The 27,510-nt window shown below is 38.8% G+C and overlaps 1 protein-coding gene across 2 annotated transcripts; it reads left to right on the top strand.

The window, feature by feature from the left end:
• Positions 1-396: 396 nt before the first annotated feature.
• gsna (gelsolin a) lies at positions 397-27,463 on the top strand. 2 transcript variants are annotated; one of them, XM_038268310.1, is made up of 17 exons: positions 397-553; positions 10,565-10,765; positions 12,467-12,621; positions 12,745-12,906; positions 13,079-13,228; positions 13,309-13,398; positions 15,448-15,580; positions 15,673-15,977; positions 18,991-19,124; positions 19,766-19,856; positions 20,043-20,069; positions 23,018-23,188; positions 23,702-23,879; positions 24,837-24,958; positions 25,110-25,187; positions 25,276-25,336; positions 26,810-27,463. In XM_038268310.1, exons 2-17 carry the CDS (start codon positions 10,570-10,572, stop codon positions 26,977-26,979), a joined length of 2,223 nt encoding a protein of 740 aa, XP_038124238.1. In that variant the 5' UTR covers positions 397-553; positions 10,565-10,569; the 3' UTR covers positions 26,980-27,463. The 2 variants fall into 2 exon arrangements, with proteins under 2 accessions (XP_038124238.1, XP_038124239.1); XM_038268311.1 differs by lacking the exon at positions 20,043-20,069.
• Positions 27,464-27,510: the final 47 nt, after the last annotated feature.

The following is a 27,510-nucleotide window of genomic DNA, read 5'->3' as shown; positions in this document are numbered from 1 at the left end:
ATTGTGTCCATATAATCTGTAAAACTCCCTGCATAATTATAATAAAGCTATTTATATGCATAGCTGTAATGCTTCACTTGTGAAAGTAAAATCTGTTGGGCTCTTTTTGGCAATTATTCTTATTGCCACATTGCTAGACAGGACACTGCTACAAAAAAAAGGGAAAGTTTTAAGCCAACCCTTAAAAGTTTATTTCCTTATTAGAACTGATGTTGGCAAATTATTTCATCAATGGTATTAATTGCCTTTTATTGGATTCATCCGCATCTTCCTTGGTGTTTGTGTTGTTTACATAAAAAGTTGATTTGTTTGGGGTTTCTAAAGTAAAGTGGACTGGAACAAATGACATGTAGATGTTAGGGCTGCAGCAGCTGACAGGTCAGGGTGGGGACTGTTAGGGGAGTGTCCCGCAGCATAAGCAGCGGCTCTGTGCTCTCTGCAAAGCCGACACGACGCCTCTCTGCTCCCGTTGCAGCTCGGAAGCGCTCCCCATCGGCTCTCTCACACCAGCACCCGAACATCCACCCATCCGTCCGAACATCTCCACATTCAGGTATGGTCTGCAATATAAACAATCTCTGATTTATCCAAATCAAACGCTTGACGTGGCGCAAAGGCAGATTACAGAGTTATAAACCGGGCTTTACTGTAGCCTAATTATGGCCCCGATCGGAATAACGGACTGATCTAGAAACAAAGTCATTTATAGGGGGCTTTTTAAGTTCATTTTTCTTAATATTAAATGTAAATAGAGACAAAAAGTCATATTGTATTGTATTTTCTTTTGTGCGACGCAGCATTCGTCATGTCTGTGGAGCTGAAACTGCAGTTTGATTTCTGTGGTTGATCACTTTCTTGCTCACTTCCACACAATGCATGTCAAAATGTACAAATATGGCAAGAAATTCTGCCTTAATTCGAAATCTGTGCCATTAGTTGGCATTTTCAACTACTGCACTAGATCCACATAAACACACCTTACCAACTATATGTCTTCATTCAACAACTTTGAGCAGCATTCCTATTAATTATGTTTAATTGAATTTAGTTTATTTCTATACATTTAACTATGGTAATGATAACAGCATTATAACAACAGTCTGTGGTCACAATGAAGATGCACAATTCCCTTTAGATAGGAACAGTTCTCAGCATTGGCGGTTCTAGAGGAATTTCATCAGAGGGGCCCGGGTGGGGCCAGTATTTTTACATGTGGGCACAGAATTAAAGCATTGAACAAAAGAAGAGCAATAGTTAATTCCTTGATATATTAAAGGTATTGTAGAGGATTTTCGCAAATTTTTTTTAAAAGACCTGCTCTCTCCACTTGCACATGCACAACCCTGTACCTGTTTCTTAGAGGGAACGCCTATTTAACGGGTGCAAGAGTATGCATGAGCCAATTTCTCCTCATGCACGCTCTGTTTAAAAGTTGCTGTTCTCATAGCTCATACAAGCTTACTGTGCCTGAACGACTGCTCTAACTCCTAAATCCCACAATTGCCATATTGATCGGGGAATATATAGTGAACTTTATAGTGAACTTAGTTAACTTACTGTTCGGACAGATGATCACTGCTTTTTGCTCCCCGTTGGTCATGTAACTATCCTCCACTGCGCGGTGCCTGCGTCATCTTTGTTATTAGGCGCCGCTGTTGGGTAGAGACAGCCTATGGCAACAGCAGGCTGCTGTGACAGCAAATCCCATAATGCTTTGTAAGGAGAACTCTCCGCACAAAGCATTCTGGGATATCTGAGGCCTTTCTTTTCTTCTCATACACTTCATAAACACTTTTTTGTCTTACAATCCTCGGCCATTTTCATAGAACCACGGTGAGAAAGGTGAGCTTCAACGACTGTCTGAAACTGTCTGAAAACTATCATAAAAATGTCACCAGAATGACTGACAATTAGGAGGACCACTTATTGAGATGATCCACCCAGAAAAAGAAAATCCTTCACTATACTTTTAAGTGGGACGCAGAAGCAAAGAGCCATTCGCTGCTCAGTCACATTCCAGGTATAGCTCAAGAGACCCAAATAAACAATCAGCTACAATGTCTGTGCCATAGCATCACAACAGATATAATTAGCATTATCTCTTGAATACAGAGGCCAGGATGAATTCTACAGGTGCAGTGGCCCCTGGTGCCCCTGTCTAGAACCACCCATGGTTCTCAGTAGAATTCGGTTGAATGTGATTGTGAGCATTGTGAGCAACTCACTGGGTCACTTGCACCTACCCCCACAAAATGTCACCCTTGAAAAAGCCCAATCGTAAAAATTATATTTCAGCTTGACAAGTCCAAAATTAATAAACAAATAGTTAATTAGTTATTATCAAAAACGTTGTTATTAATTAATACGTGTATATTGTTTTAATGCTGACAAGTTTTATGAAAAACTAGTTTAAAAAGCTGACTTGGACTTGGGCCATACTTTCAGCTCACCGGTCTATTATAGCCAAAATCTGACCCAAACATAATAAATAATGTCAACTAAGTGTTAATTTGCATGTACTTATTCTTGGATTTGTAATGTTCCTATGCATGAGTGCACCTACAATTGAACTATTGGACTGGTAGCATATTGTTTGCCTTACAAGACAGCTAGAAAGACCAAAGTTCTCACCAATTGATTTGTAATAAATACTTTTGTCTTAGAAGGAAACCAGTTAAGCCTTAAATACACATTAGGGGAGTATTTTAATTGTTTTGTATTAATAGATTACTGATAAAACTGAAAGCTTATTTGTTTTATTAGCTAAGTATATTCTGGCTAATTCTGGAGCCTCTGCAGCAGTGTACCCTAACTTTTGTTTAGTGACCTATTTGGTTTCTATGGAGACAGTCTGACTGCTTTGAGGAAGTTTAACCTCAACATCCTAAAAGTGTTTACCACAAGCCTCTCAGAGAGTGAGATGCAGACTACATGACTAAGAAGGAGGTGTTGTAAGGCTAATCTGAATGTGAGGGACGTTCTGAGCTAAGCAGCAGTTATGTGTCCAAAGTGGCTGCAAGTCGTGTTTTCCAGAAGCTTAGACTCTGGGGTGTGTCTCCGACTGTTGACATGAAGGACACTTCCTTTCAGCTGTGGAGTTGCAGAGGCCCTAATTTGGCATCCTGCCTTCAAACGCCTTGAACTTGTCAAATATGGGTAGAATTTAAAAGTTCCTGTCTGCTGACTTCATTCAGTGGCCAACTCGGTACCCTACAGTTTCAGAGGTGTCCTGTTAACTCCAATCAGCAAAAGGTGTGAGGGAGGAGGTTGGGTTGGTATCCTGAGACATTGAAAGCTTGATTTTTTTTTTTTTATTGGTCATAGGAATCCACCATGCTTTTGCCATGTTTCATTCTAATTGTTGAATCATGAAGTCTGCACTTAGGTGAGGTCTGCAGTAACTTAGGGCCGGATTTATCAAGATCCAATTTTGCGTGCAGTAATTTGCGCTCGCAAACTGGAATTTTGCGCGAGGGGCTGAACCATGGTTTGCGGGTGATTTAACAAGAGCGATTGCGTAACTGGTGGCAGGTGCAAAACTGTTGGAGACGCCCTATTTAAATGATGGTTTTGCGCGTTTTGTGGTTTGTGGCAAAGTAGTTTGTACAAACTAGTGCATTAAGAAATGTAAATCTTACAGTGACCCCCAACAAAAAAAATAAAATAATAATTATATGTATATATATGTATATATATATATATATATATATATATATATATATATATATATATATATATATATATATATATATATATATATATATATATATATATATATATATATATATATATAAAACTTTGGCAACCTTTATTCCCTAAGGTGGTATGTGGCTGAATATGTGTGCTGCGCGTACGCATACCCGCAGCATTTGGCACGTTGCTCCACAGGCGCAGGGGGAGAACCCCGACCCCGTCGGACAGCACTTCTGAAAAGATGAGATTGGGAGATCCCAGCTCTCGCTGCAACCGTACGCTGGAATGACCCAGATGCAAAAAAGTGCAATGTTGCAAGGAGTTTTGTGATATCTGGTATTGCGTGGGTCCTCCTTGTGGCTGGCTCCAAATCCATTCTGAGTTCCCCCAACAGCTCCAAAATGGCAATGCTGGATAAACGATATGTTTTCATGATCGTTTCCTCCTTCATTGCAAAAATATTCACACGGAGTGAAAAAATGCGTTCTCTGCGTCTCCTTGCTTCATTTCGATGTCTCCTTCTTGCGACAATAACCGCTGCCATGTGTGCGCAATTACGCATACAGACCATTTGCACCTTCTTTTGAAACGTGTTAAATATAGAGTCAGATACCGTTAGCAAAGTTGCTTTCAGGTTTAATAAATCACTTTGCGAGTGCTAAATTAATATATTTACATGTTCTCCTCCCACAAGACGCACTTTTGCGTGTAAACGCCCCATATTGCATATTCATTGCAGAAAAAGTACTAAATGGATAAGAGGCGCTATTTAGCACGTTTCAAAGACCAAATCCTTTTAGCACGCTGTTGATAGATCAGTTTGTACATTTTTTAGCGTGCGCAGTGAAATAGCTCACGTTTTTATACACGCAAACCTTTGATAGATCCGGCCCTTAGTGTTGTAGCCACTTATGCAAAACTTTTTTCATTTGTTATTTCTACCAATTTAGTTTTTGTCTTTTGGAATGTAAAATATATTTAAGTTAATTTAGAACCAAAATGTGTTATTTATTTTTTATATTTGGAATTGTTTGGAGTAAGTTTTTAATTATTAGACCCTCCCATTAATTTGAGTGATTAAGAGCACACCAGGTATTGGAGGATGGTTTGGTAAATGTCTGGTGTGGACGGGAGGTTTTGAAAAATTATTTTTTGACTTAAATGTTGCAGCCATCTGTTCCACCAAAAACAAAAATCACCTGTTACCACCCACGGCCTTCGTTGGAAATTTTGGTATTTTTTTTTTGTTGGAACAGAAGGCTGCGACACTTAGATATTGTTCAGTATTCTTTGTAGCCCCCCTGGATGAGTCTGAAGTGAGTGTTTTTTGTTGACTGACCATTCGTGGGAAACTTCAGCACCCTTCTTTGTTTTATCCATTGGTGTTCAATGGCTCTCTCTGCCTTGCTATAATCCCAACGTCGTAGAAAAACTATGGTAACCATTCCCGAACTAGTCAACGGGTATTTTTGGAGATTAGTTGACAATGTTCTTTAGATCGGGGTATGATATTTTGCTTATTGAGTTTCTGTGGCCTTCTTCCTGTTGTCAGACAGGTTCTATTTAAGTGATTCCTTGATATTACAGGCCCTGTGGTAGTCAAAAGAGGGGTTGATCCATACTTTTAAAAAATGGCAGTTATTTTTTGATAAAAACAATTACAAACAGCTATGGAATAACAAATTAAGCCTAATACAGTACTTGAGGTGTTATCTCCTAACCGTTCTACAAAACTTCACTTCAAACAGGGAAGCTTTCACCTTTAGTTAGTGATAGTAATACATCAACTGTTAGGAAAGATGATATGTCAGGCATAAAAAAATATATTTTTATGCCTACATGTTGTATAAACATGGTTATGTTTACAGTGGCACTTCTTCAAAATGTGAGTAACCATTGAGAACATCTACTGATGCATAGTTTAAAAAATATTCTCACCACTAACTTCAGTTTGTAGTCCAGATTTTTTCTTATTATGAGAAAATGCCATGGTCCTTTCTAATCTATGGTTGCTGCTTTTTGGAAGAAATTAAACTTTTTAATGTTTACAGCCTTTTTTCCCCATTACTGGTTAAATTAATACAGCTACAGGAAGAGATTTCAAGGCACCCTTACCTGGTGCTGATTCTCAGAAATGATTTTATTTTTTCTCAGATAAGCCTTTCATATCCTTTAACAACCAGTCATACAACAGATTGGTTGTTTGCAAAGTCATAAACAGCTGTTCAGTTCATTGTGCAAACAGATGTTAGGGAAGCAGCAAGGCTGTTGATAAGAATGTGGAGTTTTGTTTCTGATGCAGCCCAATCAGGCATGCAGAGAGCCACAAGAGGCTGAGAGTGGCATGTAAGGAGAAAATGAGTCATAAGGAGCCCCCTCCCACCCCTTTGCTGAAGGAAGGCTCTTATTTTTACCAGGTGGGGGATGGAAACTTAGGACAGGCATGCTTATAAGGCCTCAAAAATCCTGATTTTATATATAGCAATTCATTGGGGGAATTTTTCTCACCAGTAGATCACAGTTCCTCCTAAGTCGGTGGTTTCTTGTTGAACATATTCACTGTCTTTCCACAGTGGATTGCATTTTGAGTTTCAACTAGGCCTTGAGGGAAGGGAGACACAACAGTGAGAGAAGCTTGTGAAAAATGGGGGAGGGGATGAAATATGCAGGCCTAGGGTGGCACGGCTGTGTCTGTGAGCACAGGAAGGGCTGATGAGTGGGCCTTTGGAAGAGGGGACTCTGCAGAGGAGTGAGGCTGACACATCATCGACTTTCCAGCCAGCCAGTCTGCAGAACTGCAATGACCGATAATCATATGACCCGTTCTATTTACGCATGCAGTGGTGTGTTTTCATTCAAACAGAACTACCCCTTCATGACTCACAGAGGCGGATCAGTCAGGGGTTTATTTACTTTACTGCCTTTTACTGTCATAGCTACCTCTTTCACTTCTTTACACCTTTATATTTCTTTTTACTAGTTTTATGGATTTTGTAAAAAAAAAAAAATTCTTTCTTCCACCTTATTTTGCAGAGTAAATCAATTCTCCATTGAACACATATCCATTTTAAAATATTAAAAGTTATACATATCACCTTTAATAATTTTCTTGACCCAAAAATTGACATGCTACATATTTTTTTACCTTTGAATACTTTGATTTAGATTCAAATTCGAAACACTACTTCAGTATTATATAGTTTGAATTATTAGGACTGTGCATGAGATTGAAATGTAAAACATATTACTAGTGTACAAATTATCAAGCTATTTTGTTTAAAAGCTACTAACATATTTATCTTCTTAAAAACAAGCTTGCAGTTCCAATAGTGTGAGGCTTGTTAGCATCATGTCAACAAATTCAAAACAAGTTGATGTCAAGATGTCAATGCTTATTAACGTCAAAGAGGCTCCTATGACTTCAAGACTCTTTCGTTTTGATCTTTGGATTAAAGGTTAGCCATATTCATGAAAATTAAAAAAAATAACAAATTAAAGTCGGGTTTTATTGTTTAACTTCTTCATTTTGTCAGAGGGTGACCAGACAGCTACAGATTTGTGAAAACATCCAAAAGAAGAAGAAGACTGGCTTGTTTTGAAAAACTCTTAAAACTCTAATTTTTTTTCCAAATTTTTTGGATGCAGCTTGAAAAGTTTGAGCTTTACATTTACATAAGAGGAAGAGGAAAAATGAACCGGAAAAAAAAGGAAGCTCTCTCTGGTTCAATGGATTCGGAGTCATGTCCCTCTTCCCTGTTGAGAAATTCCTACCATGTCTGTGGGCAGGCAGCTGCCTCAAAGAATGGCTGGCCATGTTTTTAAGAAGGCAGTATGTTCAAGCAGCATTCCTGTGGAAAAAACAAAACTGTTGCCTACAAATCCTCCAGTTTTATCCAAAACAACCCAAAGTTTTATTGTATCCACGAAACTTTTGGGTGTTTTGAAAACAATTGATTTCCTAATCAAGCTAATAGCAGCAAATGGGTCATGTAAAAACGATCAACTTCAGTATGTCAACAAAGCTTCACTTCAGTCTAATTGTTCTCAGCTCACATTTTGTTGAGGTAAAAATTAGTTGTGCATAATTTCAGAAGTAGTTTTACCAAAATGTCAGTGGTGTCAAAAGTACACAAATTTGTTACTTAAGTAGAAGTATAGATACTGCAGTTTGAAAACGCTGTAGTAAAAGTTGAAGTATCAACTTGACCTCTTTACTCAGGTAAAAGTGAAAAAGCATGTGCTCAAAAAAATTCTTAAAGTATAAAAGTGTAAAGTTACCTTTAAAAAAACAGCCAGATGCCACTATATGAATTGAAAGCTCAATTTTATGACAATAAAAAAAAATTATTTGAGATAGGGCCAAGGATGAGGGAGGTGTTGTTGGTCTCCGTCTCCATCTCCTGATACGCTCACACCTGTGTCCGACCTTTCAGACATTTCAACATCTTTTTCTGAATCCCACATTGTAGCATGGCATAGACAATTCACGTCTGCAGTTTGATGAACACCTGCTTGCTTCTGATGATTTCCTTTAGCTAACCAATGAGTGTTTGCGTTATATGACTCATCCAATTACACTAGTTTTCACTAGATGTGGATGGCGCCAATGATCTGCATTGGATGGCGCACATTACATGAAATAAATATTAATAAACATTAAACTGAAGCCAAGAGTAACGAGTAACATTTGTTTTAAAAATGTAAGGGATAGAAAGTACAGATACTTGTGTGAAAATGTAATGATTAGAAGTCAGAAGTAGGAAGTATTAACTCTGTAAACCTACAGCTGTTGGACATTTGGCTACATTCAATTAGAAACAGACAAAATAAAAACAAATTTCATTAGCTTATCTTGTCACTGAGTAGTTCTACATCATATCCACAATAAATGGTTTATACCGCTTTAATTTTTGGTATTGCTTTAAATGTTTATATTTGTTAAATTACAACAGATTCCAGAAATGCAATTAAAAGCGACTTTGGCGTCTTCGGACACACACAGCAGGTTGTAACCCTTGTTCGTGCAGACGGCTATTTAAAACTCTCCAAGTGGCGCCAGCTGTTTACATTGCTGTCAGTTATGGGTTTGCCATTAGTGTGCAGATGTTTAGGATATACTTGTGTGTTTGTGTTAAACAGCTGATGATTTTTTTCTCTTTTACACTGTTTAGAAAGCTATTCATTTTCTCTGAAATCAGAGTGTTTATTTTGAATGACTAAACCGCTTTTGAGTTGATTTTAACATCAAATTTAGATTGAACTTGGTGATTTTATGTGAACTTTTAACACTGATTAGAGTGAAAAATTAACCAATTTTTTCTTAATGCAGATTATGTAATAGATGTATTTCCTTTGTATTTACTTGCTTTTTAACCCAAAAAACCCTAAATAAAATCCAGTGCAACCGATTATCTTCAGATGTCACCTTATTAGTGAATAGGTTCCACTTTTGCATAAATTAATAATAATAACTTAACATAATTAATCTCACACCGGAGAATTCACCTCTGCATCTCGGTAGAAATGCAGCTATTCTAATTCTAGCATCAGGGGTTTTTATTATGATAATATACCAAATTAGCAAACACATAAAGTTCAATTATTATATTGGGGCCTCCCCAATATAATCAAACACTTGTGACTCCAGTGGGATTGTTACACATGCATGCCACGATTTAATTTTTTATATTTTTGCTTACAACAAGACCACGTTTGAAACCCAAACATGTTTAAAGACCATGTTTAGGTTTCTTTCATTTTACTATCATCTATAACTCTATTTTGGTCTATCATATTAAACATACATGCCGGTTTGTGGTTGTAAGGTTCCAAAATGTGAAAAGATTCAGCAGTCATTGCTTTTCTTTGGGCAGTAATTGGTTGTAAGTTGAGGCCAAATTAAGTTAAGTCCTTGTAATTGTGTCATAAAATTGCAAAGGGCTTGAAATCAAGTTTGTTAGACTGAAGGGTCAGCTGCCTAATCAACTAGTTGGCAGCACTGGAGCACCAAAGGGGATGGTACTCTCACCATTCCTTTTTACTCTGTACATGTCTGACCTCCAGTACCAGAGAGAGACCTTTCATCAGCAGAAATACTCAAATGACTCTACAATCATTGAGTACATCAAAGATGGCAAGAAGCTGAGTACAGAGAGTTGGTGAACCACTTTGTGTGGAAATCATTTGATCCAAAATGTCCACAAGACAAAGAAGATGATTGTAGATTTCAGAAGAAACAGGAACATGTTGAACCCTATTAGCATCTTCCCTTGTATACAGTGTGATCTCTTCCTCCATCATCTGCTTGGGTAACAGCGTCGGAGGAAATTACTTAAAAACAAGCTGCTCAACAAGCTAACTAAGAAGGCCGGCTCTGTTCTAGCAATTCCTCTAGAACCTCTTGAGATTATTTCACAAATAATCTCAACAACTCAATGAAAAAAACAAACAGAAAACCATATTAGTTATTGCAACATTTTATTTCCCTTTGGTAAATACATATAATAAATTAGAAAATATGTATTAATAATAATAATAATAATAATGGTATTTTTTTTTTTTCAATGAATTGAAATTTCTTTTATTCATTCTTTACTTTCTGCACACACAATGTTTCAGTTTCCATCTTAGTCAACAAATAACAGGATTTCCTCTTGCTGCTGTCTGGAGGAAACACCTACCTTACAGTGTCGATTCATTCCCCTGCTTATTAATGAGTAACCTAACCTTTATCTGAGTAACCATGGTAACAGCTGAGCTTTAAAAAGGTGTGGCTTTGGCATAAGCAAATAGGTTATTAGCCAGGCATCCCCGTCTTTATCCCAAAGGGCTTTCAAACTGCAGCCTTTACATCGTTGTGTTTTGCATGCAGGCAGGATGGCAGCGCATCACCCAGAGTTTGAGCGGGCCGGTCAGAACCCGGGTCTCCAGGTGTGGAGGGTGGAGAACTTTGATTTGGTTCCCGTTCCAGAGAACCTGTATGGGGGTTTTTACACCGGAGATGCCTACCTCATCCTTAACACCATCAAACAACGCTCAGGAAATCTGCAGTATGACCTCCACTTCTGGCTGGGTGAGTCCATTGACACAAATAATCTACCCAATGAGACCAAAATAAGTTATATCTTTAATTCCCGTTTTCTGTAAAATTATTTTTTTTTATATCAAAAAGAAAAATATTTTTTTCAGATATCCGTTGCAGCTACAACCTTGTTTGACTTGCAAATCAGTTAATGACTCTGTTACTGTGTTCCTTTGAGGGATTCATGGAAAAAAGTGTTGCTTTGCTGCTTTGTATGTTTCTCAGAAATTCCTAAAACCTGTCTGACCTGAACGGCATTTGCCTCTTAGTCTCAGAAACATCAATAGTTTAACCACAGAAAGGTTCTGTAGGGATGAATTAGTTTTTTTTTGTTTTTTTTTTGCAGAGCATCATGCTAGGATAAAATGGAAAAGTCAATAACTTTATCAATTACTGAGTTTTTATGCAACATATAGGTAGCTATACTTAATCACCAGGAATTTGGTGACACATTAGGTTAATCTCCTGCTGTAAAAACTGGATTGTGTTGCAGAATGTTCCAAATATCTAACATCCAGTTCTAATTTATTACACTACATTTGAATAATAGATGTTAGTTTAAACTTGTTTTTACTGCATTATCTTAAGCTCTCTATTTGAAGCATAATTATCTTTAGTTATCTCTATTGGAACTGACTGTTTGGTTTTATAGATCTCTACTGTTTTAGTCAGTTGGACTGGTTATCAGAAGTCCTAATGATTGACTAACATTATTAGAGTTGAAAGATTGTGACTTTTTACAGTTTGGCTCTAGGTAATTTGTCCCTATATTCATTCAACACATTCTCATTTTTTTTTTTTCCATGGAGAGTCTGTTTTAAGAGAGCGCGGTTACATTTGCTACATCTTTGAAATACTTTGAAATAAAAAAATAGCAATACTAAAAGAAAACATTTTAAATATTTGCAAGGTTTTAAATGCATAGGTACAAAATGATCGATATGGAGGTGCAAAATGGAAATAGGAAGGGAAAAAATGTCTGCTGGAGTAAAAATCGGCTAAATGACCAGAAGCTGTTTAGAACAAGTAAATGTGAGTATTTCACATGGTCCCTTTTTGCTGTTGTGCTAACCTCGCATTGAACCATGACTTTAAAACGTATCTACACATTCAACCGTGATCCAGGTGTACCATTATGACCAAGATGTTACCAGACATAGATTATTATGGGAAGCAACATTCTCTGCCTGTAAGTCCTGGACCATATTTTTAAAGCAATTCCAACATTCACCACAAAACCTAAAGTCTTGTAAGGTAACTATATTCGCTAGACCATGAAAAAACTAGTGTTGCACCGATAAAGATACCAGTATCGGACAGGCCCCCAATACTGCACTAAAATGGTGGTATCACTATTGGTGAGTACCAACAAATAGGGCACCGATACCATTTTGAGAGCCAAAAGTGTATTCAACTATTGTCACCCATTCCAGGTAGGCAATAAAAAGTTCTACTAGATTCACTTTCTATTAGTCTTCACAAAGCAATGATGGCAATTATTTTACATCCAAATAGTATGCAGTTCTTCATATATACACACACACACATCAATTTCAAACAGATGGTATTGGTATGGTACCGACTGATACTGCACAGCCAGGTTTCGAGTATCGGTATCGGGGCCAAAAAATTGCATCAGCACAACACTAGAGAAAACATTAACATGGAGAACTTCTTGTTTGTTGGATATAGGTGATGTCTGCAGCCAGGATGAGAGCGGCTCTGCAGCAATCTTCACTGTCCAAATGGACGACTTCCTCGGGGGGAAACCGATCCAATACCGTGAGGTGCAAGGGTACGAGTCCAAAACCTTTCTGGGATACTTCAAGTCTGGAATCAAATACATGGTATGATGTCTGTGATTACATGGGAAGCAGCCGCTGCTCGTCACTTTTTAAAATGATAAAAAACTTAAACAAACACTGAAGGTTTGCTCTCTTTGTGCTGAAATGTGAAATGTATTTTTCTAGAAAGGAGGCGTAGCGTCTGGGTTCAAACACGTGGTCACCAATGAGGTGTCGGTGCAGCGGGTTCTCCAGATCAAGGGTCGGCGTGTCGTCCGGGCCACGGAGGTGCCGGTCAGCTGGGACAGCTTCAACCAGGGAGATTGCTTCATTTTGGACTTGGGAGATGTGAGTAGGAAAGAGAAAATTATTATTTTATGTAAAACATGATATCATCTGACCATTACAAGATTTTTCATGTCATGGAAATTATGCATGATTGAAAATAAGTGAAAAACAACAAAGGAAAGAGGCCGCTCTTGTTAATTGAATTTGTTTGTCTGATGCTTTCATTTCACAGGAGATTTATCAGTGGTGCGGCTCACAGAGCAACCGTTTCGAGAAGCTCAAGGCTACTCAGGTCGCCAAGGGCATCCGTGACAATGAGCGCAGTGGGAGGGCCCGTGTGTACGTCTGCGACGAGGGAATGGAGAGAGAGAAGATGACAGAGGTCTGTCCAATAGAGCCGCTGAAGCAAATGAACTAACAAACTGAGAGTTTTTTTTCTCACACTGCTGCCTCTGTTCACAGGTTTTAGGTCCCAAACCAGATCTGCCTCCTGGGGCTTCTGATGACATCAAAGCCGATGCTTCAAACAGGAAGAAGGCAAAACTGTACAAGGTTAGCATGAATGTGTGCTTCTAAAGCTAGATAGTGGAGGCGAGAGAGAAAATTTCACATAAGTTTAAATGTTTAGTGTCCTTCAGCCCAAGAATTCAGTGTTTTCTTTTATTAGCTGTGGCGACAACAGTATATCTAAACTGTTTTCAGTTTAGCAGCTAAAAGATAATACCAGAATGTTTCTTTTATCTCTTATTTAAAAATAAAAATAACAAAAGAGAACATTTTCAAGATGCTTAGGTTTGGATTAGAAAAATAATTCAGATTTCCATTTTCTGTTGTAATTTTTTTAAATCGAAAACATGTAGCAAAAAAATTTACAAATACTTCAATTAAAACTTTAATTGATTTTCCTTTACACTATCCACAATAATCAAAAAAAAATTCAATACAGGGATGCATTGTTTTCATGAGCTTAAAGCTCAAATTTTAAGAGTCAATTGTTGCAGGAATTGTTGCTTAACTCTACTTACATGCATGGAAATGCAAGTTAGCTGCAACTCTTTTCCCTTTTATTTAGTAGAAAACCTACTTTTAGTGCATTACCGCCACCTAGAGGGCTGGATTGAGACAGTGAGTATCGTACTCCTGTTAAATATAATGTAACTAAAATTGAGCTCCTCTGCTATTTGTTAAACTGAGAAAATATTGCAAATGCTATTTAATTGCCCAGCCCTAATAAAATCAAACAATCACTTTCTTTGTTCATATTTTCTACAGTTCTCAATCCTTCATTAATTATTTCTAGAGTTACAAGAGGGAACCTTATAAAGGATCCACATGTATGAAGGTTATATAGACCCAATCAATAGAGAACAATAACTCTAAAAGCTAACTTCTTCTTTCTGAACATTTTACAATGTCAAGACTTCCCCTGATTTATGAAGAAAGAGGTAATAAAACACATATATTGTTTAAGGATGACACCTGTGCTATCAGTCCAGCCAGTAATAAACCAACAGAGTGGAAGCTTTCGGATGTGATAACAGGATTAGTTCACATGATATCAAGTATAGGGTCAGTAGAAGCTGAGGTGCAAGCTGTGCAGATGTGGCTTCAACTAATAGCCATGCAGCTCCAGATTTTAGGCGATCCATTTTAGAAGGGAAATTCATGAAATGGGCTTTACGTTCAACTGATTTTATCCAAGCCTTAGATCATAAATGCAATATAAAGAACTCCACCAACAGACTCTAAGACAAAGTAGACATGCTTTCTGTAGTGATAAATCATTCCTCTGTCTAACTGTCCAGTGGATGAGTCTGATTTTGGGCAGCTGCCTAAAGACTGGATGTGGCCTGACAGAGCTGTCTCCCATCTAGAGTTTGGTAAAAAAGGGAAACATTGTGGCCCTTTTTTTTTACAGAACTTTGACTTAACTTCTATGTTCCAGAGAATGACACTCTTAGTGCTTTGGCACAGCCAAGAATTTTGCACAACGTTGTGCTTTTAGGTTTGTTTCGACCATTTAGGAATGCCCACTTTGTGTTCTAACAAGACATAGATCTCTTTGACACTGGATGGAGTCTGAACCTGAACCCAATGGATCATTTTTGGGATCAGTTAGAGTGGAGAGTGTAAGCTGCAGGGTCTTGTCTGCCATCGGTTTCTGACTTCTCAATTTTTTTCCTGGAAGAATGGTCGGAAGATCCTATAAGCATATTTATAACCTTTTGAAAATGAAGCTCCGTTAAATTGGTTTTCATCAGCTTTAATATTTCTTGTAGGAGATTGGAAGCTAACAAGCAATTTATTTCAACCTCATTAGACATTTGTATTTCAACCAAAACAGCAGTTTCATACATTTGCTTAAGAGAGTTTTATAATTCATAAAAACACAAACAGCATTAGAAATTGATACATATTTTTTTTTACTGGCAAAACATTATTTGCAGATAAAAAAGAATATATCTTCTTCAAGTATTAATGTTAAGGTTTGTTAATGTTAAATTTGTCAACAACCTGTTTAGTAAAAACTTGTTCGTAGTCCAATTTAAGGAAACATAAACAAAAACAATATTTATTGCTTTGCTGCTTTGTTTGCTGCAGGTTTCCAATGCTAGCGGTGGCATGAATATCACTCTGGTAGCAGCAGAGAACCCGTTTGCCCAGAGCGCGCTGGAGTCCGGGGACTGCTTCATTCTGGACCATGGATCGGATGGAAAGATCTTTGTCTGGAAAGGTCAGTTTAAGCTCAGTCAGAGGAAATATTTCTCCCAGCAGTTAAAAAAAGTAAATAAGAATATGTTTTGGTGTCTTTTTTAAACTCTCCAGGCAAAGATGCCAACATGGATGAACGAAAGGCGGCGATGAAGGCAGCTGACGAGTTCATCAAGAAGATGGGCTATCCAAAACACACTGAAGTCCAGATCCTGCCAGAAATGGGCGAGACGCCGCTCTTCAAGCAGTTCTTCAAAAACTGGCGCGACAAAGACCAGACAGAGGGTCTGGGTGTGGCATACATCGCTAACAGCATTGCCAAGATCGAGAAGGTGCCTTTCAACGCCGCCAGCCTACACCAGTCCTCCGCCATGGCCGCCCAGCATGGCATGGTGGATGACGGCAGCGGAGAGAAACAGGTGAGACGCGGATTGGCTCATTATGATGATCACCTCTCAACATGTCAGTGTTTTAGATAACAGCAAATACAGCAAGGCGAGTTAATACGAAACATGCAGAAAGACGTCAGAATATATCAGCATATGGATGCAGATTGCAAATGAAAGCTGATTCAGTTAATTTTTTTATATATTAAGTGAGAAACAGGACCAAAGAGCCGATTGCAGCTCTGGAGATGCCAAACATGGAAGAGAAAATGTAGATTTATCGATTTTCTTCATTTTGATAATTTGCCAATACTTGAAATTGATATTTTCTACCTCTGCAGTGGTCTGAAATAAGTCTCTGTCAATGCTTTCAACTTTTTTATAATTAAAAGTGTTATCTTATGTAATGAATACAAGCTTTTGTTGTTTCACAGGTATTGCTTTGAAAAAAATAATAACCCTTTTACTGCCTAGTCAGCTATTTGCTCAGAAAAATCAGAATCAGAATCAGAATTAGAATCAGAAATACTTTAATAATCCCAGAGGGAAATTACTTTTGTTACACGCTCCAGTTACAGTTTTATGTAATATACACGCATCCAACTATACAATATAATAAAGATAAAACAAAAATAAGAATAAAAAGTGATAAAATATATACACATATAGCTCTTCTGTATATATACACTATATTGCCAAAAGTATTTGCTCACCCATCCAAATTATTGGAATCAGGTGTTCCAATCACTTCCATGGCCACAGGTGTATAAATTCAAGCACCTAGGCATGCAGACTGTTTTTACAAACATTTGTGAAAGAATGGGTCGCTCTCAGGAGCTCAGTGAATTCCAGCGTGGAACTGTGATAGGATGCCACCTGTGCAACAAATCCAGTCGTGAAATTTCCTCGCTCCTAAATATTCCACAGTCAACTGTCAGCTGTATTATAAGAAAATGGAAGTGTTTGGGAACGACAGCAACTCAGCCACGAAGAGGTAGGCCACGTAAACTGACGGAGCGGGGTCAGCGGATGCTGACGCGCATAGTGCGAAGAGGTCGCCAACTTTCTGCAGAGTCAATCACTACAGACCTCCAAACTTCATGTGGCCTTCAGATTAGCTCAAGAACAGTGCGCAGAGAGCTTCATGGAATGGGTTTCCATGGTCGAGCAGCTGCATCCAAGCCATACATCACCAAGTGCAATGCAAAGCGTCGGATGCGGTGGTGTAAAGCACGCCGCCACTGGACTCTAGAGCAGTGGAGACGCGTTCTCTGGAGTGACGAATCGCGCTTCTCCATCTGGCAATCTGATGGACGGGTCTGGGTTTGGCGGTTGCCAGGAGAACGGTACTTGTCTGACTGCATTGTGCCAAGTGTAAAGTTTGGTGGAGGGGGGATTATGGTGTGAGGTTGTTTTTCAGGAGCTGGGCTTGGCCCCTTAGTTCCAGTGAAAGGAACTCTGAATGCTTCAGCATACCAAGACATTTTGGACAATTCCATGCTCCCAACTTTGTGGGAACAGTTTGGAGCTGGCCCCTTCCTCTTCCAACATGACTGTGCACCAGTGCACAAAGCAAGGTCCATAAAGACATGGATGACAGAGTCTGGTGTGGATGAACTTGACTGGCCTGCACAGAGTCCTGACCTCAACCCGATAGAACACCTTTGGGATGAATTAGAGCGGAGACTGAGAGCCAGGCCTTCTCGTCCAACATCAGTGTGCGACCTCACAAATGCGCTTCTGGAAGAATGGTCAAAAATTCCCATAAACACACTCCTAAACCTTGTGGACAGCCTTCCCAGAAGAGTTGAAGCTGTTCTAGCTGCAAAGGGTGGACCGACGTCATATTGAACCCTATGGATTAGGAACGGGATGTCACTTAAGCTCATATGTGAGTCAAGGCAGGTGAGCAAATACTTTTGGCAATATAGTGTATATATGTATGTATATATATATGCATATGTAAAAACTAAATCCAAATAAAGGGAAAATCCAAGTAAAGTGATAAAAATGCAGGTTGAAGGATGACTGGGCAGTCAAAGGGTTAAAAAATGTAAAGTCCACTGTGATCCTGTAACAACTGTTAGAAAGGAAATGTCAATCAAAATCAGAATCAGCATGTCTTTTTAACAATCGGTTATCATCACGAAAACTGCAGTTGGTGAAGAACACTGTCATCTAATCTCAATACAATTGGATCTAAAAGTGCAAAATCTTCATTTTTAAATAATTTTTTAAATAAAACTTAAAAAAAATAAAATTGGTCCAAGGATCCAGTCAACAAAGAAACATAGAAATTGATTTAATATCGCAGTGGAATAGGACGATCCCAGGATCAGGTCTACTGGGGCACTGGCCCCTGCTTGCCCCTGTCTAGAACCGCCCATGAAAGTGAAAGTACAGACACCTGTTAAAAAACTATAGGTTCTTTATTGTACAAAAGTAAAATAATTAATAATTATTAATGATTAAGTACAAAAGTAAGATGATTATTTCTCCACTAATTGATACAAACTTTTATAAAATATTCTTAAAGTTCTATACACACACAAAAAATATGTTCCTCTTTTGCTCACTGTGTTGGTAGAGAGAACATTAAAAAAAACAGACTTGTTCTAAATTTGCTCTAAATTATAATTTCAGACTGAATAATATAGATCATCCATGTTTCTATCAGTTTTTTTCAGTAAACAAAATATACTGATCCAGATTTTCCTTCTGTGTAATTGCAGCTGTTTTCTCATGTCGTCGTCAATATGCATAGAAGTAACGAGCCAGTTTTGAGAAAGTAAGGAGGTGAAAGTACATATTTGTGTTTAAATTAAATTACTCATAATAAACAGTCAAGTAATGCCCAGATACTAGAAGAAGCCACTTAAATAGAGCAAGAAAGTATGTAAACAAGTATATCACAAGAACAGACATAAAAGTTTCAAATCATTAACTTAAAACTTATTATTAAAAGCTCGTTGCAGCTGGAAATAAGTGATCGCACATTAAAGTGGTTCTTGATTAAATGGGATATATTTGTTCCTAACCTTGGCAGATCTGGCGCATCGAGGGATCCGATAAGGTTGCGGTTGATCCGTCTACATACGGACAGTTCTACGGAGGTGACAGCTACATCATCCTTTACAACTACAGCCATGGAGGACGACAGGGACACATCATCTACATGTGGTGAGAAGTCAAGCTTCAGCTTAATGTGAACTTTTTGATGTCTTTTGCCCCAAGACGTGAATTTCTTTGGTGATCCAGGTCAAACTGTGAAAGTTGTTTATTAGGCAGACTTTTGCACATGTGTAGATTGCAAGTATATATATAAAGATTTACATTAGAACAATAATCTGGATTTTTTTGGGGATAAATCCTTATGTCCATTTACCAAGTTATATTTTCTTAGTATTTGGTTGCAACTCCTTTTGCATAAATACAGCAACGTTGCAGTGTGATATGAAGGCAATAAGCCTGTTATTAAACCAGCCTTCAGCTCGTCTGCATTGATGGTTCTGGCATTAAATTTTCCTCTCGACAATCTTGCATAGATTCATAAAAAGTTAATTTTGGATTCTGCACCTCTCTTCTCTTTCTTCACACTCTGGGATCTCAATTTTAGAGTCTGGATCGGCCCAACAGTCTTCTCTTTGCCCATCAGCTCTTTTTATTTTTCTAAAGTTGCCCCAGGTTGTGTTATTGGTTCTCACACAAACATTTCTGTTTTCAAAATCATTATTATCGTTCTTTGTAATAGTCCGATTAAGGAATTTAATTTCTGTTAGCTGTAACCCATGATCATCCACTCAAGAAGTTTGCTTTTTCAGGCAGGGAACAGACTCCAGTCAGGATGAGATTGGCACCTGCGCCATCCTGACCTCCCAGCTGGATGATGAGCTCGGTGGAGGTCCTGTGCAGGTATAACCTGTCCTTCATGTCCTGACTTTCTGTTTTCAAAGACTTACATTCATATTCTCCTCCATGGCCTACTCAGTGCTGCCACCTCCTGTTTGATCTGTGCATCCTTTCCTTACCATTTCCCTTTTATTGTTTTTCTCCTGCTGCTTCTTTGCTCCTTGGTTTCTGCCCTGCCTTCCTCCTCAGGTTGTTGGTGCTCCAATAACCACTCAGGTATTTCCCCCACTCCCTCCTGCTACTCATTACTCCATGCAAAGAGACTCTAGTTTAACCTTCTTAGTGCATGTTTCACCTGAGCGAACAATAAAAAGGGGTGTGGTAGTGAGTAAGACGCTCCCACCAGTTCTGATTCCAACCTCTGAACTCGCTGATGTGGAGCCAACATTATAAACTTATATTTTTTTTCCTTTGAAGCAGAAGGTAAAGCTAACCCATTTAAAGCTGATTATTGATTCATCCTTTTTCTGATGGAAATCCTATTACAAAATATATTTTCGCACAGACATGTGGAAAAAAGTACACTCTCTTTCAGTAATATCAAGAAAATAACTTTTTTTTTTTTTGCAATATAAGCCAATTATATCCTCGCCGCTTCCATTACTTAATAACATTTGATACTTTAGCCATTAACAGTGGAGGATCTTTTCGGTGTTAACACAAAACGGGTTAAAAAGACATCAGGAATATCCTTAAAGAAACTTCTTTTTGCTTGAATACTATTGAAGTCCATCATTCTACAGCAAGAAGGATTACTCACAAGTGGAAAAAATGAGCTAGCAGTATTTGCAGAAGTGGATGTCTCAGTAAATTCATCCCGAGATCAGAATAAAGCTCAGAAACTGAAGGACACAGTTTTGGTAACTGTAGTCAATGTTCAGGACAAGGCAAACAGAAACAAAACTGGGGAGGAAACCTATTGTTTTTAAAAAGAAAAACTCTGAGGATTCAAGATCATTTCCTGTAGGACAGAAGAGACCAAAGCAGAAAAATCTGGCTTTTACACACAGACCATGACAGGAGAGAACAGAAAACAGTGAATCAGTTAGGCACGAGGGTGGAGGTGTGGGAATGTGGGCACTTTGGAGTCTTGAAATCAACAGTGAAATCTTCTGTTCACTAAAATATTCTAGGGGAAAATTGGGGGGCTCTCTGTCAGAAGCTGAAATGCGTCTTCAGCAGAACAATGATCTCGATAGCTGCAGAAAATTAGAACAAAAAAAAATATAAATAAGAAAAGAAGCTAAAACAAAGTCAGGATCTCTATCTGATTGAAATACTTTAAATATTTGATTGGGGCTCTGAGGATTCCATGTTGGTTTGTAGTTTTTTGACCCATATGCAGTGAATTTTAACATTTTATTTACTAAAGCAACAACAATCAGGAAGCGTAGAACTGCAGGAAATCCATTCATTTCTGATTGGTCTGATGCCAGAAAGCAGCCTGGTCAGGAAGGAGTTGGTTGATGACAATAGATCACTGATTTACTTTCTTGAGAGTTGAATGGGGAGGTAGCATGGATTTGTATGGGTTTGATTCATTGAGCTTTGCAAGCTGCATCCCAGAGTACCAGGAAAATGTGAGTGAGATCCGAGAGCATTGGTACTACTGAGAACTGTTGCACACATGTAAGGTATTTCCATGAAGATTTGAGACGAATTTATATTTACTGGTTCTCTGGAACAATAACAGAGTCCGCATTAAAGGAGATTCACAAGAAGAAAATGTTCAACATGAAGGATTTTCCTGGTTTAGGTCTTTGGCTAAAATACCATCAGGGTAATTATCCAGCAAAAAAAGATGATCTTTGGCCTCCTTATATACACAGTAGTCATCTTGATTGAGAAATGTTCTTAGGTGCAGCAACACGACTCGAACCCAGCCACCAGCAAAGATCCTCTCAGTGACAGGAAGCTCGCTCAAACCAGAAATACAGCCAAACCCCAGAGACCCTAACAGAGAGACAGCTAAATCTATACAATAAAGAGGAGTGGTCTGTGCCTTCTGTCAACCAGGACTCAACATTCAGGCACTGAGAAATGTCATCTCTGTGTTTTACACAAGTTCAGTTTCGCCATCCCCTTGTATAAATGTAGTTTTGGCAAAACAATCCCTTAAAATGTTGCAAAAAGGATCAATTTCACTACATTTATCTGAGCTTTCTATTCTGTGCTGAAAATATGCTTGAATTGAGAAGGAAACTAAATCACCAGCCACTACAAGTGCATGTTACAAATATTTGATGCAAATGTAGAAAAGGACAAAACATGTCAGTCTGCTCTGTCAAACTAAATACTGAACCGATTCTTCCTGTCTGATCTGATCCACACTCATCTCTAAATATTTATCTTTCCTCGGTCTGCCTGTGCACGTCAGGATAAGCTTCATTTGAGTTGTTGACAGTGTGCTACTGACTGTAGCGCCTCATAACTATAGATATGCAGTAGAAGAGGCATATATTAGGATGTTAGACATAACTTTAGAGTCCTAACTGCAACTTTTAACAGCTCTCATCTGTAGAACTGCAATGCTTAACTCTGTGTTGCCATCTTGTGTTGGTAAAGAAGATTGCAGCAGAGATCTGACAGGTACATTTCAATAAGTTGAAGTATCATCAAAAAGTACATTAATTTTGGTAATTTATTTGACAATGTAAAAAAAAAAACATATACTCCAAAAAATAAATACAAAAAAAGGATATATTTGGAAAACAATTCTGCAAAAATGGTTCAAACAAGGACATTAACACATAAATCTAACATGACATATTAATTAATACATGCTTTGCAGATTATTAGGGAAGGTTGTTGACTTGACTTTTGTTCGACAAACAGTCATTTAAACCTTCCACAAGGAGCTCTTTAAGCTTTGGAGGCATATTAATAAATAGTTGAGTGGAAGGAAAACGTTTGGGACAAATAATCGGCATAAGCAAAAAAGATCATGGTAAAGTTGCTGCACTTCATTAGCTGAAAACCATGACTGTTAAGGTAATATCACTGTCTGTTTGATGATATTCCAATTAATTGAAATGACCCAATATTTCTTTTTAAAGTCCTGTGATTAAATAACCTGCAACACCAAAGCTGCATGAGGTCTGTGTGATGTATGTAGCAGCTGACTCAACTGGCTCCAGAGTTTAATGTTGGTGTTTGTGCATCAGGTGAGGGTGGTCCAGGGCAAGGAGCCAGCCCACCTCATGAGCCTGTTTGGAGGAAAGCCCATGGTGGTCTACAGGGGAGGAACGTCCCGGGACGGAGGTCAGTCCGCCCCGGCGGAGACTCGACTCTTCCAGGTGCGCTCCAACTCGACAGGGCACACCAGAGCCGTGGAGGTAAGCAATCAGACATCATTCATCGGCTCACCTCACAGCAGACTGTTTTTATTTTTCTTATACCAGCTTCAGTGTAAATTTATCCCATGAAAAGGACGGATGCCAGCAGAGAGCAGCTCCAACCTGCTGAGCTGCGGGAGAACTCAGCCCTTTGTGCCTCAGAGCAGATTAGAAACACATTTGTGAGGCACAGTGTTGAACTAAGAGGTCTGTTCTGTTATTATCAGAAAGGCTGTGGTCTATTTTGAAGCACTGTCCTGCTGGCATATTAAATCTGCTAGATCTGTATTAATCCGCTGCTGAAAATAGTCCCCGAACACCATTTGCTCTTGTTTGACTGTGGATTGACAACGTGTCCCGTTAGGACATTCACTGCGAAGCACGGACTCTTCTGTCCTCTATAATCTCCATGAGGCGCTGAAAGAACCACGCAGACATTTTATGTTGTTTAGGAAGAAGGAAAGAGCTTTGAAGGTTTGGATGTTAAACTGCAGAATGTTTGTGTTCCCCCAGCTTGAAGCAACGGCGTCCAACCTGAACTCCAATGACGTCTTCGTTCTTGTGACCCCTGATGGTACCTCCATGTGGGTGGGAACGGGTGCCAGCGACACAGAGAAGCAGGGAGCTCAGCAGCTGTGTGACATCCTGGGCGTGTCGGCCTCCTCCGAGCTTTCTGAGGGAGGAGAAACTGGTGAGGCATCGGCATTGTTTCTTGAAACCTTCCTGTTCTTTTGCGGTACGACTGTCAGACGCAGGTCTATTTAAACCGGTCAGTTTTTAAAATGAATTCAGGTGTGAATTGATTTTACATCAGGAAGTTTGAAAAATAAATGTTTCAATAGTTTTCTTGACAGGAAAAGGATGACTTGCTCCTCCCAGGTGGGGTTTTAGGTTTTGTTCAGGTAGTTGCTTATAAGTGTAATTTTTGTCACGTTTTTCTTAAAAGGGCTTTGAATTTAAAGCCTTGCAGGGCAGCATAAAGCCCACTGCTCTCATTAAGCCATTAAAAAAGATAAAAAGAAAAATAACAAACTGTCGGTTCAGGTGTTTTAAAAAATATGAATCAGGAAATTGTCTTTATACCCAACTAAACCAAACTGTTCTCTGCTTAAAAAACTTTTCTAACAAGGATAAAGAAAAACTCATTTTATTTCAGTGTTAAATTCTGTTTAAAGTAACAGATTATAATTAAAAATGACCTTTACTGGTTGATGATTTTCCTTATTCGGACCCTGCTGATTTTTAATCGGTTACCCCTGATCTAGAATATAGATCACAGTTATCATCGGGTCTTATAAGAGGATAATGATCCAAATGATACAATCAATGCAGAAACAAATGGTTCTCAGAACAAGAACCAGCCTGCTGGGTCTGAGTCCACATCCTTTAATAATCCTCAGGGCTGGGCATCAGGCAGGACCCAGGAGATTAACAATCTCTCTCTGTTTGCCCCAATCCTGTAAATTGTATTTTTGTAGGTGAAAACTAAACGCTGATCTGCTTCAAATGAAAATTTGCACGAAGCATTAACCGACCATGCAGGGGTGTCAATAATTATAACTTTATGGAGAACTAATAGTTCCTACAGTGACTGTCTTTAATAGGTACAGAAACACATTCCTGACCCATCATCATGTTGTTTTTCCAGATCAGTTCTGGTCCGCTCTGGGAGGGAAGGCAGAATACCGCACCTCCACCAGACTCAAGGACAAGATGGATGCTCACCCACCACGACTGTTTGCCTGCTCCAACAAGACAGGGAACTTTGTCGTAAGTGTTTCCAAGCTACTAAAAAACATTTTAAGATATATCAGACATAACAGAAAAAAAAAACTCCTGCAGACTGGATTTTAGCTTCACCTTTATAATGAAAACCAAAGGTTATAAAGCGCTTCACCCCTGCATTCGTCCCTCCACACAGATTGAAGAGGTACCCGGGGAGTTGACCCAAGATGACCTAGCCACTGATGATGTCATGATCCTCGATACCTGGGAGCAGGTAAACAACAGGAAAACCTCTCGATTCCTGTAGGCACTGTGAAAATAATGAGGCAAATTAATGCTGAGCCGGATCTTTTTCATTTTAGGTGTTTGTTTGGATCGGGAATGAAGCCCAGGAGGAGGAGAAAACTGAAGCCATGGCGTCTGGTAGGAAAAAAAACAGACCTGGGCGAAGAATATGCACACATTATAACCACAAACTGATTGATTGGGATTCATGTCGCAGACCAAAACATAGGAGAAGGAAAAAAATAAATGAGATGAGAATTTGGATTCGGTGCTCCTGGATCAACACTTTGTTGAACCACCTCCTGCTGCCTTTCCAGCTTAGAGTCCTTCATTTTGATATAAACCAGCCCAGTGGAGCTCTAGCTGCATGGCTAGGATTATCCAGCCTTTATTGCATTCTCAAGTCTCTTCCAGGAGCTTTTCCACAGCATGATGCTGCCACCTCTATGTCTTTAGGTTCTTTTTCTAATATAATAGTGGCAGCACACATTAATTAACAGAGTCATACTTTGGCATCTGACTTATTTCCACCTACTGTAATTTAGCACATTTAGACATAAATAGACATAAAAGAGCATAAAAGATACTGTTGCTCTTACATATCTGCAGAACTCATTATTGCACACTTCATATTAGCAATGGCATAAAGTTTGAAATTTCGCACCGATCTGATTCCTGAGTTGGCCACTGAAAAATAGGACAGGCAGGTTTTTTTATAGAGCTCATTTCGGTGGAGAGACTATTCAAAGCGCTGTGCAGGAGAAAAAGAAAAGCAACACAATAGTTAAGGAGAATAATAAGAGAAACATTGGGCACTGCGGTGGTGCAGGGGTAAAACAGGCGAACCATGTAGAGAGGGTTTGATCCTAAACAAGACTGTCACAGCTTTGGATCCCGGCCTGGTGACCTTTGCTGCATATCTTCTATGATCTCATTTTCTGTCTGACTAAAGGCCTAAAAACGAACCTAAAGAAAGAAATGCGTAAAAAAAAAAAGAAAAAAATGTTAACAAACCTGTTTTTAATCTCGAAAAAAGCAACAAAGGGTTTCTAACGGAGGTTTGCTGACAGAAGATAGTAAACTATTCCAGAACAAACTGCCAAAAAAAACCCACCAAATCCAAATGTTTTGCTTGTTGGCTAAAAAAAGTTGCATTTTAGGCCCACGGACCTTCATGTGTTCGATTCGATGTTTCTGCTAGCTTGACTGAAACAGTGAAACACAGGTTTCTGCAGCATTTTAGGTGATGCAATTATTGAAGTTGGTTCTGCTGGAGCAGGGATACGGGGGGTTAAAAGGAGCACAGAGGACAGCTCCTCCAATCACAGAGTGCCCCTGGGCTCCCTTTCAGTTCAATCCTCTGACTGTCGACTTAGGAAGATGGCCTTGTTTGGGTCTGCGCATTTTACCTCAAATTCCAGATTCCGATGAGATGTTTAAATTTTGAGATATTATTTTAAAACTTTGCTCTGGCTTATTTTTTAAGGATTTATATTAAAAGGTGCTGAATAAAAATCCACTCATTACAAACCCCTAATAGAATATCTCACTGAGCTTCCTTAATGAGAGATTCTGATCTAACATCCAGTCACATTTTCTCTCCCCCGTCAGCCGTCCGTTACATCCAGACCGACCCGGCTAACAGAGACCCTCGGACTCCTATTGTCAAAATCAAGCAGGGCTTTGAGCCGCCCACATTCACCGGCTGGTTCCTGGGCTGGGATCACGACTACTGGACCAGTGACCCATTGGAACGGGCCATGGCAGAACTTGCTCTGTGAGCGCTCACCCTATCATCCCTTCCCCCCCCTTTCTGCCTCTGCTAGCATTATTTTAAATACCAAACTTGCTTTTTAAGTAAAAGATTTTTTTTTATTTGTGGTTTTTGTGCTACTTTAGTGCCTTCACATTTATATCCGAACCAATGGTTAGAAGAAACTTTCACTGATAGGTAGCAATGCTGTTTTGCACTAAATATATTTTAAAATAGTGACTTTTATTCAAGATCGCTCTAATTTTGTATTGAATCCACAGCTCAGATGGAAAACAAGCAATGCCTTAATATCATTTCCTTTATGAATTTAAAGGTACAGCTTCAAGTGAAGAACCCGTTTGCCAATTTATTGTTTTTACCTTCTTCTGTATTTATTTCTCACAACCAAACTGTAATCCACAGAAATCTTCCTTCAGTGTCAAAAACAGACTCTGGGTCTCTTTAAAAAAAACATCTGGTTCTGTTTGAAATAAACCAAATTCAAGATGTGATGAGTTTTATGTCTTCTTTTCATTCACCTGCCGATTCAAAAAAACAA

The sequence above is a fragment of the Cyprinodon tularosa genome, unplaced genomic scaffold, assembly GCF_016077235.1.
Source record: "Cyprinodon tularosa strain WSP-4 unplaced genomic scaffold, ASM1607723v1 ctg7, whole genome shotgun sequence".
Classification (NCBI taxonomy): domain Eukaryota; kingdom Metazoa; phylum Chordata; class Actinopteri; order Cyprinodontiformes; family Cyprinodontidae; genus Cyprinodon; species Cyprinodon tularosa.
Note: the sequence above shows the minus strand (reverse complement) of the source record. Positions and strands in the feature narration are given on the sequence as shown.

What these genes read in the sequence shown, in the direction of transcription:
- gsna (XM_038268310.1), top strand. Translation starts at nt 10,570, where the DNA reads ATGGCAGCGCATCACCCAGAGTTTGAGCGGGCCGGTCAGAACCCGGGT. An exon ending in ACGGCAGCGGAGAGAAACAG is followed by an intron (nt 15,978 to 18,990) that starts GTGAGACGCGGA and finishes TAACCTTGGCAG; the next exon opens with ATCTGGCGCATCGAGGGATC. An exon ending in GGACACATCATCTACATGTG is followed by an intron (nt 19,125 to 19,765) that starts GTGAGAAGTCAA and finishes TTGCTTTTTCAG; the next exon opens with GCAGGGAACAGACTCCAGTC.